The 15262-nt window shown below is 43.2% G+C and overlaps 4 protein-coding genes across 4 annotated transcripts; 1 reads left to right on the forward strand and 3 right to left on the reverse strand.

The window, feature by feature from the left end:
* Window positions 1-87: 87 nt before the first annotated feature.
* On the forward strand, window positions 88-1858 carry FOMMEDRAFT_19778 (rhamnolipids biosynthesis 3-oxoacyl-reductase). The gene is made up of 12 exons (XM_007266094.1): window positions 88-117; window positions 167-208; window positions 300-409; window positions 491-553; window positions 633-801; window positions 878-887; window positions 947-1080; window positions 1155-1175; window positions 1231-1282; window positions 1343-1363; window positions 1434-1510; window positions 1579-1858. Exons 1-12 carry the CDS (start codon window positions 105-107, stop codon window positions 1722-1724), a joined length of 858 nt encoding a protein of 285 aa, XP_007266156.1. The 5' UTR covers window positions 88-104; the 3' UTR covers window positions 1725-1858.
* Window positions 1859-1916: 58 nt separating this feature from the next.
* Window positions 1917-3203, reverse strand: FOMMEDRAFT_167719 (uncharacterized protein; the record flags this gene model as incomplete). Its single annotated transcript, XM_007266095.1, has 1 exon — window positions 1917-3203. The coding sequence occupies one exon, from the start codon at window positions 3201-3203 to the stop codon at window positions 1917-1919; it is 1287 nt and encodes a 428-aa protein (XP_007266157.1).
* A 1053-nt stretch (window positions 3204-4256) lies between these two features.
* Window positions 4257-7203, reverse strand: FOMMEDRAFT_19782 (uncharacterized protein). Its single transcript, XM_007266096.1, has 6 exons — window positions 6332-7203; window positions 6206-6271; window positions 6087-6140; window positions 5967-6031; window positions 4545-5904; window positions 4257-4489 (listed from the first exon to the last, which is right to left on the reverse strand). The coding sequence occupies exon 5, from the start codon at window positions 5482-5484 to the stop codon at window positions 4564-4566; it is 921 nt and encodes a 306-aa protein (XP_007266158.1). The 5' UTR covers window positions 5485-5904; window positions 5967-6031; window positions 6087-6140; window positions 6206-6271; window positions 6332-7203; the 3' UTR covers window positions 4257-4489; window positions 4545-4563.
* Window positions 7204-7855: 652 nt separating this feature from the next.
* FOMMEDRAFT_19783 (uncharacterized protein) lies at window positions 7856-10521 on the reverse strand. The gene is made up of 6 exons (XM_007266097.1): window positions 10115-10521; window positions 9915-9989; window positions 9815-9865; window positions 9686-9750; window positions 9550-9609; window positions 7856-9468 (listed from the first exon to the last, which is right to left on the reverse strand). The coding sequence occupies exons 1-6, from the start codon at window positions 10417-10419 to the stop codon at window positions 8156-8158; spliced, it is 1869 nt and encodes a 622-aa protein (XP_007266159.1). The 5' UTR covers window positions 10420-10521; the 3' UTR covers window positions 7856-8155.
* Between the last annotated feature and the right edge of the window lie 4741 nt (window positions 10522-15262).

A 15262-nucleotide genomic window follows, 5' to 3' on the forward strand; every position in this document is an offset into this window, starting at 1 on the left:
CGGAGACGATCATTTCAAATATCGTCATGTAAGTATGAGCGAGCTCCCATGCCTGCAGCCTGTGTTCTCCAGCTGCTTTGCTCATCAGACAACTACCCTCAGCCATGTCATTACAGGGTAAAATGGTCGACTCCTCTTAGTTGTCGTGGCTAACTTGGAATAACAGACCTCACATCACAAAACCTCTTCGCGGTTAAGAACAAAATCGGTTCGTTGGTCGTTCCTCCCCTCGCTCCCGTCCAGCACCTGACTCGTGTATGCTAACTCTGGAAATAAATTCTGCATCGCCTGTTGTATAGCCTTGGTGACGGGCGGTGGATCAGGGATAGGCAAGATGATTGCCAGTGCGCTTGTTGCAAATGGTGCAAAGGTATACATCGCTGCGCGGAAAGAGGGGCAGCTCAAAGCGGTGCGTTAACACTTTCTTTCAGTATTCTGAGTCGTTAGGTCTGACTGTTCTTCCAACTTGAATTTCAAATATTATGGTTAGGCTGCGGACGAACTGAACGCAGCGGGACCAGGGAGATGTGAATATATCGTTGCTGATATTAGTGTGCGTATTTCTCTTCCTTTTCCACTTTCAATTCTATCTTCGCTTACGTTTGAATATACATTATTTCATTTACTCATAGAGCAAGGCGGGCTGCGAACAACTCATCTCGCAATTTAAATCCCGCGAATCAAACCTACATATCCTTGTGAATAACTCCGGTGTGACGTGGGGTGCACCTTTCGACAACTTCCCGGAGAAAGAAGGGTGGGATAGGGTGATGAATATTAATGTGAAGAGTATATTCTACAGTATGCTTACAATTGATTTCGTTCATTGGAGAGTCGCGTAGCTGATAGGTTTAATATTACTTTCGACGTTTTGTAGTGACTTCAGGGTAACTTGCTTCAAATTGTGGAACAGATAGGGCGAAACTGATCTCTTTATTATATGTAGTCTTACGGACCTTCTAGCAAAAGATGCAACTTCCCTTGACCCGGGGCGAGTCATCAACATCACTTCCGTCGCAGGCATCAGCCCGCACGCAGAAAGCAGAGCCCTAGCTGATAAGGGGAACGGACTATGGAGTTGTAAGTGGATAATTTCTCCTATTACCAGTGTAAAAATATTGAATTTTCGCGGTTGCGGCTACGCGGGTTTGTAGATAACACAAGTAAAGCAGCAGGTGAAGATCGTGCTTTGTTTCGTTAAATTTGTTTTTGACTTTGCATACATTTCAGCCAACCATTTGACTTCTCAGCTTGCTGTGACGCTCAGTCCAAGGCACATTAGGCTCGTCTTATATTCTTCTAATTTGTTTACATCCCTTTCTGATACTGTTCGCTTTCGCAGTGTAAATGCAATCTTACCAGGGTAAAGTTGCAATGTTTACCAACAAAAAGGCTGGGGTGAGGCTTACATTTATTTTGATTTTAACATTCAGAATCTTCCCGTCAAAGATGACCGCGTTCGGTTTCAAGCTCACAGGTATGGAGAGGATGAATGCTTCGCAGCCTTCAGGCAAGTCTACACTTTGCCATGTTTTGACTCAGATTCGAGTGATTTCTCATTTATATAATTCTTAATAGGGCGAGTTGGCATGCCAAGCGATATTGCAGGCATTACGCTCTTCCTGTGTTCACCTGCTTCAGCGTATGTCACGGGTAACCAGATTGTGCTGGATGGCGGTGCAACACTTGTTAGCACAAAGGCAGGCTTGGATGCTAAGCTTTAGGATCATTAGGAGAATGGTATTGAAATATAATTGTTGTGTTGTTCTGGCCTTTCTTGGAATTACTCGTGATTATTCATCTGTCCAATACTAGATATAGTCTGTGCTTGAATACAAAATCCCAATTTGAAAAACACATTAAACACTAATATGGACCAAGTAGGAGGTGCATTGGTAAACACAACACTGGAGTATCTAGCTTACTGAAGTCGGCTGCTGAGATGAACGTTGAAAGACAGAAAAGATTCTCGACAACCTGTGACTTCCCCTATTCGGTTTGTCCTCGGTCCGAGCAGGATTGAACTCTAGCTTATCAGCAGACCCAGTCCTCGCCCTCTCAGCTAACTCCTTCAATCTCTGCTCTTGCTTCCTTCTCTCCTCCACACTGATGTTTACATTCCAATGTGCATTGCAAATTGCCTTGTATATCTCCAGTATTGGTACATTCAAGAATTGTAGGGGCACTGGGAAAGCGCCAGTGATGGCTGTCTCGAAGTCGTTAGAAGAGACAAGCAGTGGGAGATGTCCACGGAGAGCATGGACTAGGGAAAAGCGATATGAGGAATTCGAAATTGCTTTATCTTCAGGTGCGTGCTCCAGAGCAGCCGCAACCTGACTCGAAGCTGGATGCACGAAAACTCGATGTCTACCGGCAACGAAACGCATGTTCGTGAATTTCGCAAGCATCTGGCCAGCTAGGATTGTCGCATTCAGCCCTTCCCTAGTTTCACACGAAACCCAGCCGTTCTGCCGCGTATCCCAGCATTCTAGTCCGGGGGAATGGCCAATGACGATAGTGAGCAATCCGAGATCCTTGTGTGGTTCGGCTACAACCCGAGATCCTGAATGTGACTTGGTGTCAGACAATAGCGATGTTTTTGTATCGGTAGTTGAGTTTTCGGTATTCAAATCTGAGGACACAGGCGGTTCAGATGAGGGAGGCAATGGACGGTCATAACGGAACATCCTCATCAACGTTGCGACGTTCTGCTCTCCTTCCCCAGGAAGCTCGAGTTGTTTCTCAATCGCCCTAACCAGCGCACCGTTCTTAACATCCAGAGCCTCTTCGATCGCGCGGATTACATCCTTCATTACGCCTGCACTGACCGCCCAAGCCCGAGCAGCTTTCTCTCTCAGTTCGAATTCGGTCGGTGTGGTAGAAGACTTGCGCAGCGCGATCATACATTTCTCTCCTTCCACGCGTGAGTAACCTTCTTCTGATATTTGTGCGTCGCCAGTTGGTCTGGTTCGATATTTCAGCCTTTCTGCTTCCGGGAGATTAAAGAATTTGGCAGAGGCTTCAAACAATTCCGAAAATCCCGAATACAGAGGATCAGAGGGGGCGTTCTGAATGGGTAAATTCGTCCAGCCCTGGCTAGCGAGCTGCTCTAAGTCGATTGGATAAGGTAGGGCTGTCGAATGTTTCAATAGAGGAGGCTTTGGCGGAGGATGAGGTGGGGGAGCGTATTGTCTCTTTGCCATTGTGGTCGCCGTTGCTGTTAGAGGAGTGCATAGCTGTGGCCAACTCAAAGAGAGCAATCGACCTTTCCTTTGACCTTGGATTTTTTCCCACGGTATGGAGTAGGGGGGTTATCTTCCCGCAATGTGTCGGTCAACACAGTCCCAGCAATGCCTAGTCATAGGCAGCACACCCACTGGCTGTACTGACTTTCAGTACTAGTCTACCCCTTTGACAGATGCCTGATCGACTTCGATCGTGGCTGATGTCTCTTAATGTCTGACATGCACCCTTTTTTTTTTTTTCTCTTCAAGGGTTTGCATACTCTTTGTGTTTCAGCCTTTCTTAAGGACGGGAGGATTGTCTTGTGTACAGTCAGGCACTCATAGGCTAGAGACTTTGAGATGTACCCTCAGGTTAGGCTGGGAGTTGGTGGGTAACAAGACGGGACTCGATTCTGCACCAGACTGGCTGTACCCCTTCCTGGGCTGGGTTCTCTTAGACTTGATGCAATACGAGTTACCTTTCTTGCACATTTCCCTCTTATACCCCTGTTTCTATTTCTTTCTTTATTTTCCCAAATTATGTGTAGGGGGCGAATGTAGTAAAGTAGATGTGCTTCGCCAATATGACAATCGATGCTGTGCCCGCTTGAGACGGTGAGTTATTTATATTGCGGCTGAATATGGAAACGCTGACCAATATCCAATTATGTAACCACTAATGCAATGATCTACAGGTGGTTCCCAAAAGTCTTCAGCCCCTCTGTTTTTGGCAAGTGATTAACACTGTTCAGTAATCTTACTTTTCCACTTACAATATAAAGACATTTTACAAGAATATACACTGTAAAAATAACTATTATGATTAATTGTTTTTTAAAAATATAAAGTAGAAAAAATCTAATAAATACTATTAAAAAGTGTATAAATGTTAAGTAACTATTTTTATTATTGCCATATGGACAAGTTTGGGTTTTAGCAAGCGAGGGCACGTGAGCGTAGCAACTTCTTCCGACCTTCCAGTTTATCCTTCCTTACGCACAGTGACTAAAGAATCATAGTCTGCCAGATAGTAGCTGCAATTACAAATCAAGTGAGTTAAATATACATATGGAATCCAGCACAGATGCAATTTCCAATACAGACGATCGGGAACGAAGCTACAGATAAGAAAGGGAAAGGCAAGGAAGACCCATCCTTGATGGAAAGAATACTGAGGCTAAATGAGTAGACAAATCCGTAGCAATTTCATGATCGAAAATTGATGTCACTTGAATTTGAAAATGGTTACGTTCTAATCTCCTTCCCTATGATTGGAGGTTAAATGAGAATGTCGTATACTTCATGCACAAACATACGTACAATATATTCGAAATCAGCGCTAAGCGGCCGACGTGTATTCCGGAGGCGGGTTCTCTCGATCTCGGGCAGTAGGCAATCGTGCACCAGGTACAGCAGCAATAACGTCGCCCACAGTCGTCGTATGTCCAGCAGCGGCTACCATTCCGCCCAGTGGGAGCGGTGCAACGGCGCTCGTGCCATGTGTATCCACGTTTGAGGGTATGATTGAATTCACAGGGTGTCCTGCGTCTGTTTCTGAACTTGCATCCGAACCGAGATTCATCACTGTTCGGCGCCTGTTCCATGGTGCGTTCTTTAACGAGAGGCGCCGCGAGTGCGATGCGCGTTTGTTTATCCCTCCGGCGGACGGTCGGCAATCTGGCACCACACTAGATGGACTGGAATTGTTATTGTTGACATCGTGAATGTCTGTCGTCAGAGAAGACGTGTTTGACCCTTGCACAGCTGAGATCTGCGATTGCGATTGCGATCGTGCATGGCTGATGACGGCGGTGTTGCTTCTCGTGTTTAGTTCGTCCTGGCACCCACTCGTCCTGCTTAGCTGTCCGCTGCTGCCTGTCCGTGATACCGATCTGCTTCCAATTCCTGCGTACGCACTCCGCGATCGCGGCGGCCCACCACTGGAACTCTGGCGTCCCGTCCGAAGACGCTTTTTTTCATCAAGCTGCTCCGCGACAGAAGGGATCGTCGACTCGCGCGACGTACGTCCATTCCCGTTCCTTAGGATCCCCTGTATCACGTTCGTATGTCTGGGATTCTGATTTGGATACGGCGTTAAAGTATTTGGAAGACTTTGACTCCGACCATGCTGAGTTGTGACCGGATATCCCTGAAATGTAGTCTGCTGCAATGGCGGATGATATGATGTCGGGCTTATTGAGTATCCGCTCCCGCTGAGGCTATGTGACCGTAGGTGGCCCGCAAGAGGATTCCCGGTCATTGCATCCGTCATGCCATCACCGTCCCCATCGAGGTCTACATGCCTACGCAGTCCACGGCCAGCAGCAAGACCTCGTCTTTTGAACACGAAGAACCATAATCCGACGACAAGTGCAATGAGAACCAGAATGCCAGCGACAACTCCTCCGGCAATTGCACCCACGTTGGCCTTCTTCGCACCGGATGAAGCTGCGGCCGGTGATGATGAAGATGAGAATGAAGGCTGACTCGCCGAATTATCTGTCGCATCGGGAAGGTCTTTCCGGGCCGAGTCGAGAAGGTCGAAGATAGAAATGGCGACAAAGAGCACATGAGCATTACTGTGTGGATTATCATCAAGACCAAAAGAACGCGACGTTACTTTGGCTAGCGATTTGTTCGGCTTGATTCGAATTGAACGTGCTGGCATCCCATCTTGAGGCTAGAGGATGGAAGTCTTGCTTAACCAGGAGAAGCAAAAACCAGAGGATCGGGTTGACTCACGGTCGACGATTGACCATCGAGGAAGCTTTGTCCGGCTTGAGAACGAGACGCTCGATTGCCAATATCTTTATATTAAGTTGTGGTGGGTGAGAATTGCGAGACGTGTGATGTGCCTCTCACGTTGATGTAGATGTCCGGCCCAGGAGATTACATGAACTCGACCAGTCGGAGTATCTAGAGAGAAATTGTACTTAGAATGCCATCCCAGATTAAACATATCAAAACATGAGGATACGTACCCGTCGTTTGGCTGAAAGTTCTGACAAACAGTACAAGCTTCAATAGTATTATAGAATGCCCATGAACTATAATGACGTGCAGACGGTTAGGAAGAGCACGCCAGCACCAACAAGATGAAGACATACCAAGTGCAATCGTTTGCGCTCGTCCCATTCGGTTTCGTGTAACCCGCCGAGGAACTTGAGAGAGGTGCAATGCTAGCAGGCTGATCTGTGTAGATCAACGTTTCAATAGTTTATACTATTACACAGAGGGGACATAGGGCTTCGAAAGAGACAGAGACGTCCAACGAACTGGTTGATGCATCCAAGCACAGCGCAATCAGCCAAGCTGCAACTGTACACGGGTCCTGGCCCATCCCATTTTTCATCCAGGCGAATGATGAACTGCATGATGCTAGCTGAGAAGACATCTTGGTCCTAGCGCAGGTCTGGGTACAGTGTGTCCTAGTCCTAGAGCCTCTTAGTTCCACGTAAACAATTCAACTCTTTCCTTCTGTCAAGCCTTGCAGTAGCCGGATGGGAACGAGGTGTTAAGTATGAGGTGAAAGTGCGAAGCAGGATGGAGTAAAACGGAGCAAAAGCGAAAAGAAGCCCGAGGCTGCAGAGTAAAGTTCGACTACCAAGTTCAGAGCGCGTCTAACGCTGAAGACTGAGTCCGCAATTCGCTTTCACCGTGCACGTCGCGCACACAGCATGTCACGTCGTTATCTCGTCAGTCGTTAGTTCGTCAGTCGTAGCGCGCAGACAAGGTGGTAATGAGGAGAGAAGGGACAGATCGCAAGAGCACAAAGCACAGCAGACGCAGATGCCCGCACAGGTCCTGCCCCGTGCTGTCCACAGTCGTCTATCGTGTCGTAATCTGACCCAGAGTTTGTCCTTTCTGCCGCCGTGATCGGTCTCGGCCACGGGTGCGGAGAACTTAAGTACCCCTCGTATGGGTCTAGCACGGATAAGCATACTGTCTATACATGGCAGTCCAACCGGTCCAAGATGGCGCGGAAAGCACGCATAAAAATACAAAACCCCTAATAATGAAAGGTCAGAGAAACTCGTGTTGGCCAACTAGCCGGATGAGGTGTTGATGTGTGATGGTGATGGAACGAAGACAAGTCAACAAGCGTCTCGCGTGCGCCGCGCCTCTGCTGTCCGCCAAATAAATTGAAGAAGTGCACAAGCCCTCACGTATTCAGTTCTCAAGGCAAATTCTTTCATTCAATTCGTGCATATCTGAAGCGGTGGATCTGAACAGAAACGAGAAATTAATCCACACTTGTCCCTTTGTCCTCTACCTAGAGACATATGTGTTATGACATACATCATTCAATCCTGATTCTCCGCATCAGAAGAGCCGTACCCTGCGCGTCTGTCTCAAGCATGTCAGCCCTATTATTTCAGTAACGGTGTTCAAACGGTGGCATAAATTCAATACAGACCTGAGCCATCTACGGACTTACACTTCTCGTCCGAGTCCATACCTTGGCAATATTGCCAGCCATTACTCCATCTTGATTCCTCAAATCCGAGAAAAATTGTTGTTGTAGTTGTATGACCCGTTCACTGCACTGTAATTGTCAGTCGGTTTCTTTGCGCAAAACGTGCATATGGTGTAATTAGTTGAAGTGCCGCTACTGGCTTCTGAGATTGCCCTGACAAGCCTGAGGCATTCTTAATAAGAGGTCTCGAGGCGCTTGCTACAACTACAAAATACATTTGTATATATAGATGGATAGGTAGGCGAGTAGCTAGCATAACAATTTTTGGTTAACCAACGGAATAACTGAACAGAGCAACAAGATAATCCCACCCCAACAACAACCAACAACAACAAAATGATATACATGCGCATACGTCGTATAAAACCAAACTTCCATGTATCATCGTACTTTGCGTCAAAATAACAAACGGTCTTATCCACCGTCACATCGTCATCTCCAACTTTGAGTCATGTTAGATTTTTCGATCAATAGGATATCCGTGCTGGTCTCTCTCCGAGTCTGCATTCGCATTCTGATGATGGTCGACTTGAGAAGCACCAACCTCTTCACCGACAGTCGTCGGCGCCCTTACGCTCGAGTCCCCTTCCCGGTTCCTGAGTGTCGTCCCACTTAGTGTTGTCTCTGCCCGCTGTGCGTCCGTCGACATCCTGTCACCTACCGCACTCTGCGCGTCTTCGGTATCAACGATATGACCGTGCTCCGAAGATAAATCAGGAGGGGAAAGCGTATACGCTGGTGGATTCCTCCTCTCTACCGCTAGTCTACGCGTACCAGTTCCAATTCCACTTCCGATGAGAGGTGAAGGTGTGGGATTGGAATATACAACGTCGTTCGAAGTTGTCGTGCTATCGCTCGCTCCTCTTCCGTGTCCGAGTCCGGACTTGCCGCTAGTTCCCGGTGTGGGTGATACTGGATTAGCAGCGTCGAACGATGGACTATTGTCTACATCATGGCCTGGACCCATCGGCTCGGGTAAGGTCGGTGGAAGGACGAATGGTGTGATCGTCCCTTCTGGAGGTTCACCTCCCACACCTCCCCTTCCTTCCATACCAGCGAGATTGGAATTGTACCCCGAATTGAGACTGAAGGCAGCGGTACTGTCGTTCGAAAGCGTATGTGCGTGACTCGCCCTGCCCGCGGTTGTAGAGGGCGCACCGGCGGTAGCGTATGCGCTTGAGACTGTCATGCTCAGTGCGGAAGAGTGATTATTGCTGTTGTTGTTCATTGTCACCATTCCCATTCCGGGAGTGACACCAATGCCTGGAGGGACAGAGAGGTAAGCCTTTCCTGGCGTGGTGTGTGTGATGTAGTCACCCGGTGGAGGAGAAGCTGTCGGCGCGGACGTGAAGCTACTCGACGAAGGCATAGTATGGTACGGCGGTCGACCGGAAGGGGTCGTGCCCGTCGAGCCGCCCGTCATCGTCATTGACATCATCGTTGGACCAGGACTCGGCGTCAAGTTATCATAACCCAGCCCATTGACAACATTCGGATTACCGTACTTGCCCGTATAATTTTCACTCGGGCTCCTGAAATGCGAAAGCGGACTCCACCTCACTTTCACGGTGCTCGCCTTGCGCTGGTGATTAAGAACACTGGTACCAGCTTGTCGGCGATTACGACGAGAGCGGATGAAGAGGAAGGCGAGGATGACGAAAACGAGGAAGACTATACCACCGATGACGCCTCCTGCTATTGCTCCCTTGTTAGACTTCTTCCCATTGGCATTACCGGGCCGAGTGGATTGGGTGATGTCGGAATTCCCTGTGAGAAAGTAAACCGATAATAATTAAGTTTATTTTTGCCCGAGTGAGATGTTGTCGATAGGGGACGACGATTGCGCACCTCGATTAGCGATACTCTGTGCCATCGACGGGTCAAATATCCCATCATGCCATGTCGAGGCTATTTTCGTCAAACGACAGAGACAAATTAGTCAGTATAAAACATACAGGATCAGACATGGTAATGCAAGACGAACGATTTGTAGTTGCCCAGAACGGGACAGCAGTTTCTGCCGGGATGGGTGTCTGGGGAGGATAATAACTACAGAAAGAGTACGTATATAGACTGTCAATCGATATTGGGGACATAAAGCAAATGGACATACTCCTTCGTTGAGAGTAATGACCCAGTACAATTTCCATTGTATCCCGACCACCTGAGAGGGAGATCAATATAAAGGGACCCGTCTTGAAGTAGAGACTCACGAAAGCATAGCAGACTCGAAGTTCTGCCCTTGACAGTCTGCACATGCTTGCAGCGTGTTGTACACCACCCACGAACTACGTTCCACCAATATGCCAATAAACCATAGCATATTGCAAAAGGAAGGGCAAATCGACAAATGATCCTCATCAGCAACACGATCTCCGATCGAACAGATCTAAAGGACGAAATTGCTACGTACCACTTACACCCATTTGCATCCGTCTTCCCTGGTGGAGTATAATGCGAGTTAGCAGTCACCGCCTGGATCGTCCAATCTCCACCTGCACACGAAGAAAGGAGGTAGGCAGCGACGATACAGGGACTCTGTGAGAGGCTGTTGTCCATCCAGTCGAAGGAGTTCAGACATGTTGCTTGGGATTGGACTGCTCTGCCCTCGAGCGATTCAAGTCCAAGATTCAGAGCTGCTGAATAGGGGAGTTGAGAGAACAACAGGAAGGGAATGATTGCTCTCTGGATGGGCAGGGACCTCATTATTGCGCTCATTCTTGATGTCGGTATTGGATAGTGGAACGGACAGACAGGTCTCGCGCGCTGCTCAATGTTGGCCCAGCGTCAACAGGTAGCGGAGTTGGTGGCAGAGAGAGGACAAGAGAGGTGGGATCAAATGAAAGAGAACCGAGAAGGAGTACCGGGGAGGACGGGCATTGAATGCCTGAATGCCTTGTCGCCTGCATTTGGGTTCGCCCCCATCATCGTCCCTCCTCACATGGCTGTCCCCACAGACGCCCGTCCTGCCACTCTCGGCTTCGTGTAAATTACAAATAGACATCAACATTCGGTTATCTGTAGAGCATTTCAAATATCGGACATAGGTGAAATAATGAAGTACTTTACTTCACGAAATAATCATCATTGTTCCCTTGCATTCACCGGACGGTAAGCGTGTGCATCGCCGAAACCAAATCAACTCGCCGACCCAAATCAAGTTCGCTCGGATCCATTCCGAGCATAGTCTAAGTCTAACCAGCTCTGGACCACACAAGATTAGCCTCCGGTCCCGTTTTGGCATACTTACGTGGGCAGTGTGACCATCTTCTGGACCTCATTTCCTTATTTCAGTAATTGAACCAAGTCGACTATGTTTTTCTGCGACGCCCGTTAGATCACCCAGTCCATCTCATACCCGACTTGCTAAGAGTTGCTTCTTGCTTGAAAGTAATTATGTTTGAGACCGAGGTCGAATGTGCATACACGGAAGAAACTCGGACAATAGCCAATAGGTAGAATGAACCCCTTGTATACATTTCTGCTGTGATGAGTGGTACCATTATACTGTAGTTCTCCATCACAGCCGTGTGTGTGTGTGTTTTGAACTCGTTTCTTCTGCTGAATATGGAATGACCAGGAAATATAGACAGCATGCTTACTGCCTTTTTCATAAGTATTGTCACACTTGATGATTTATCATTTTTTGTCACAAAAGTAAACAAAACAAAAAAATAGCTATTTCTCACTCAATTCTGCACAGAATTCAGTGATTATTTGACATAAATTCATGTTTTTTAAATATGCTTCAAATAGACACTTTAATTATTAAATTTGAGCAAGATTTGACTGAGTTATAGTGAAAATACACTTGTTAGCAATAGTGTAGAGAGTGTTACAGTTCTCTACTCTCTTACCTTCAGTTCCAAGGGTTCTGCACCCTTCTGTACCAGAACTCAGGACTTCTGTCCTTTGAGAGTACTGTCTATAAACTATATACATACTGACTCTTACTACTACCCTTCCTTACTTTGTTATTCTATTCCTTTAACTACTCCTTCATTCTCTGTTCATTCTATAGTCTCTTACCCTTTGTCCATCCCTTCATTCTTTGTACCTTTATCTTTGACATTCCTTTCTTTCATTCTTTATAACTTATCATTCTTAGTAACTCATACTCTCTGAGTACTCTTGTATAGTTTAGTATATATAAGTGTACAAGATTAGACTAGTCTTATAGTTTTGATCTTGTCTACTCTAAGTAGTCCTGTACTCTTAGGCTTACTCTATATACTCTACTCTTGTCTTACTCTCTCTCTCCTCCTATTTTGTAAGTTCTGACTACATTCTAGTACTTGTGTTCTATATTTCTGTTGTGTAGAATAGTTATAGTTTAGGTCCCCTTACTAAGTCTTTAGGTCCTCTCTATACTATTACTAACATTAGATTAAGACTACTTATTACTACCTTACAACTCTCCTACATTTTGAGTATTAGTACTTACTATTGTGTCAATCTCTTTTCTTTGTCCTAACCCTTTTACATTTTTAAATTTTAAACTTTTTAAACCCTTTTAAACTTTTACTACCCTTCTTCTATTCATTACCCCTTTTAGTTTAGTACTGATTCCTTTGTAGTATAAACATAAACCCTCTTACACTAACTATCACCCCTACTGTCCTACTAGATTAGTAGTTACAAGTAGAACTAGCTTAATATGTATAAACCTCTATCTAAGAGACCTTTACTAACTATATACCTTTAACCTCTTCAGAACCTATTCTAATTGTTCTAGAAGTTGTAACCTGTTCTAGAAAGAAAGTACATATAGTCTACCCTTCAGACTTTAATAAATAGTACTTTAAGGACTTCTAGTACTAAGTTAAACTATACATAGTTACTACTTTAACTAATCTATTCTTAGATCTTAATTGTATCCTATTTGTCCTCTCCTTTATGAAGGAAGGTAACACAGCCACCTGGGCCTAGAACTAGATTGAAGGATATTAGATTAGAAGCCTAATCCAACTTTAAAATAATAAGTTATATTTAGAATTTATAAGACAGCTCTGTACTTCCTTTATTAATCTAAATAAAAAGTATAATGTGTAGAACAAGCTTACATCTCTGTAACAGGACAAATGTTCTACTAATACCTTCTTTTAGGAGTTTGATATCCTAGCTCAGAAAGTAGGATTTATACTTAGGTTTAATAATGTTCTTATTAGAATACTTGAAAAAGCTCTTTACTTAGAACTAGTTAATAAGATTCTTAGAATAATACTAGAACTAGTTACTTACACTAAGTAGAAGATACACACTATTTCCTTTAACTAAACTATAGCTCAAATGTGTTAAGTCTGTATAGAATACTTACACATGTGTTTAGCTCTAACAGTTTTAAGTCCTTAAATCAATCTACCTGTAATTTGTAATCAATCTATTCTAATAAACATTAGAGAAGCCTGAAAGTAAGGAGTATACTTTACTTACAAAAAGTCAGAGTACTAGATTAAGAACTGTCTATAGAAGTAATAGTATATTTGTTAGGTTATTAGAGTAATAATAAGTAATAAGTAGAATTTGTAGTAAGAAGCCTTTTCTACAAATCTAGAAGTTACTTTAAAACTCTTAAACTCTGACTATATACTTTAGGATTTTATAAAGGCTTAATAGTAAATATAGTACTAAAGGGCTATAACTTGGATTTTTTAATAACTACTTTTGATTTAATAGACACTGTAGGATTAGAAGTAAATAAAGTAAGAAAAGTAGAAAAAGTAGAAAAAGTAGAAAAAATAAATTAACAAAATTATTTATTAGAAAGAAAAAAGTCAAAAACAAAAGTAGATAGTTCTCCTATTTCTTCTAATTCTTTTAATTCTTCTCTTTACACTTTATCTAAGTCTAAATCTATACAATCTGACTTACTACTTTTACATTCTAAAATCTTAGAACATTTAGAATACTACTTAGCCCTGTTTACTACTTAGTAGTTTGTCTATAGTATTAAGTAGGGATAGTCTTAACTGAGTCTACAGCTAAGAACATAAGTCTGTCCTTATTAAAAGAGAGAGGTTAATAAGAAAATGTTAGTATATATACTTACTCTCTTAAACAATAAGGTTGTACAAGCTGTACATTCCCTTTAGAACAAGTAGTAGTTTATTTAAGAATGTTCTAAGTACTAGTTCTAAGTCCTTGTCCTCTTAGCTCTCTTCTTAGAATCCTCCTAGATCTGAATAATGACTCTAGTAAATAGTAAATATACTAGTTTGTGTATTAATAAGGCCTTTGTGTAGGAACACTATTATTATAGTTCTCTACTCTTGTACCTTCAGTTCTAAGGGTTCTACACTCTTTCATACTAGAACTCAGGACTTCTGTCCCTTAGGAGTACTGTCTATAAACTATATGTATACTAACTCTTACTACTACCCTTTCTTACTTTATTATTCTATTCCTTTAACTATCTCTTTATTCTTTGTTTATTCTATAGTTTCTTACCCTTTGTCTATCCCTTTATTCTTTATACCTTTATCTTTAACATTCCTTTCTTTTATTCTTTATAGCTTATTATTCTTAAGTAACTTATACTCCTTAAGTACTCTTGTATAGTTTAGTATATATAGGTATACAAGATCAGACTAGTTCTGTAGTCTTAATCTTGTTTACTCTAGATAGTCCTATACTCTTAGGCTTACTCTATATACTCTACTCTTGTCTTACTCTCTCTCTCTACCTAGTCTGTAAGTTCTAACTATGTTTTAATACTTGTATTCTGTATTTCTATTATGTAAGATAGTTATAGTCTGAGTCCTCTTACTAAGCCTTTAAGTTCCTTCTACACTATTACTAACATTAGATTAAGACTCTCTATTACTACTCTACAACTCTCTTACATTTTGAGTATTAGTACTTACTATTATGTTAATCTCTTTTCTTTATCCTAACCCTTTTACATTTTTAAATTTTAAACTTTCTAAACCCTTTTAAACTTTTACCACCCTTCTTTTATTTATTACCCTTTTTAGTTTAGTACTAATTCCTTTATAGTATAAACATAGACTCTTCTACACTAACTACTATCCTTACTGTCTTACTAGATTAGTAGTTATAAGTAGAACTAACTTAATATATGTAAACCTCTATCTAAGAGGCCTTTACTAACTATATACTCTCAGCCCCTTTAAAACCTGTTTCAATTGTTTCAGAAGTTACAACTTATTCTAGAAAGAAAGTGTATATAGTCTACCCTTTAGACTTTAATAAGTAACACTTTAAGGACTTTTAGTACTAAGTTAAACTATATATAACTACTACTTTAACTAATCTATCCTTAAATCTTAATTGTATCCTATTTGTCCTCTCCTTCATAAAGGAAGGCAACACAGCCACCTAAGCTCAGAACTGAATTGAAGACTATTAGATTAGAAGCCTGATCCAACTTTAAAATAATAAGTTATATTCAGAATTTATAAGACAGCTCTATACTTCCTTTATTAATCTGAATAAGAAGTATAATATACAGAACAAGCTTACATCTCTGTAATAGGACAAACATTCTACTAATACCTTCTTTCAGGAGTTTGTATATCCTAGCCTAGAAGGTAGGATTTGT

The sequence above is a fragment of the Fomitiporia mediterranea genome, assembly GCF_000271605.1.
Source record: "Fomitiporia mediterranea MF3/22 unplaced genomic scaffold FOMMEscaffold_5, whole genome shotgun sequence".
In the NCBI taxonomy this organism is placed as follows: domain Eukaryota; kingdom Fungi; phylum Basidiomycota; class Agaricomycetes; order Hymenochaetales; family Hymenochaetaceae; genus Fomitiporia; species Fomitiporia mediterranea.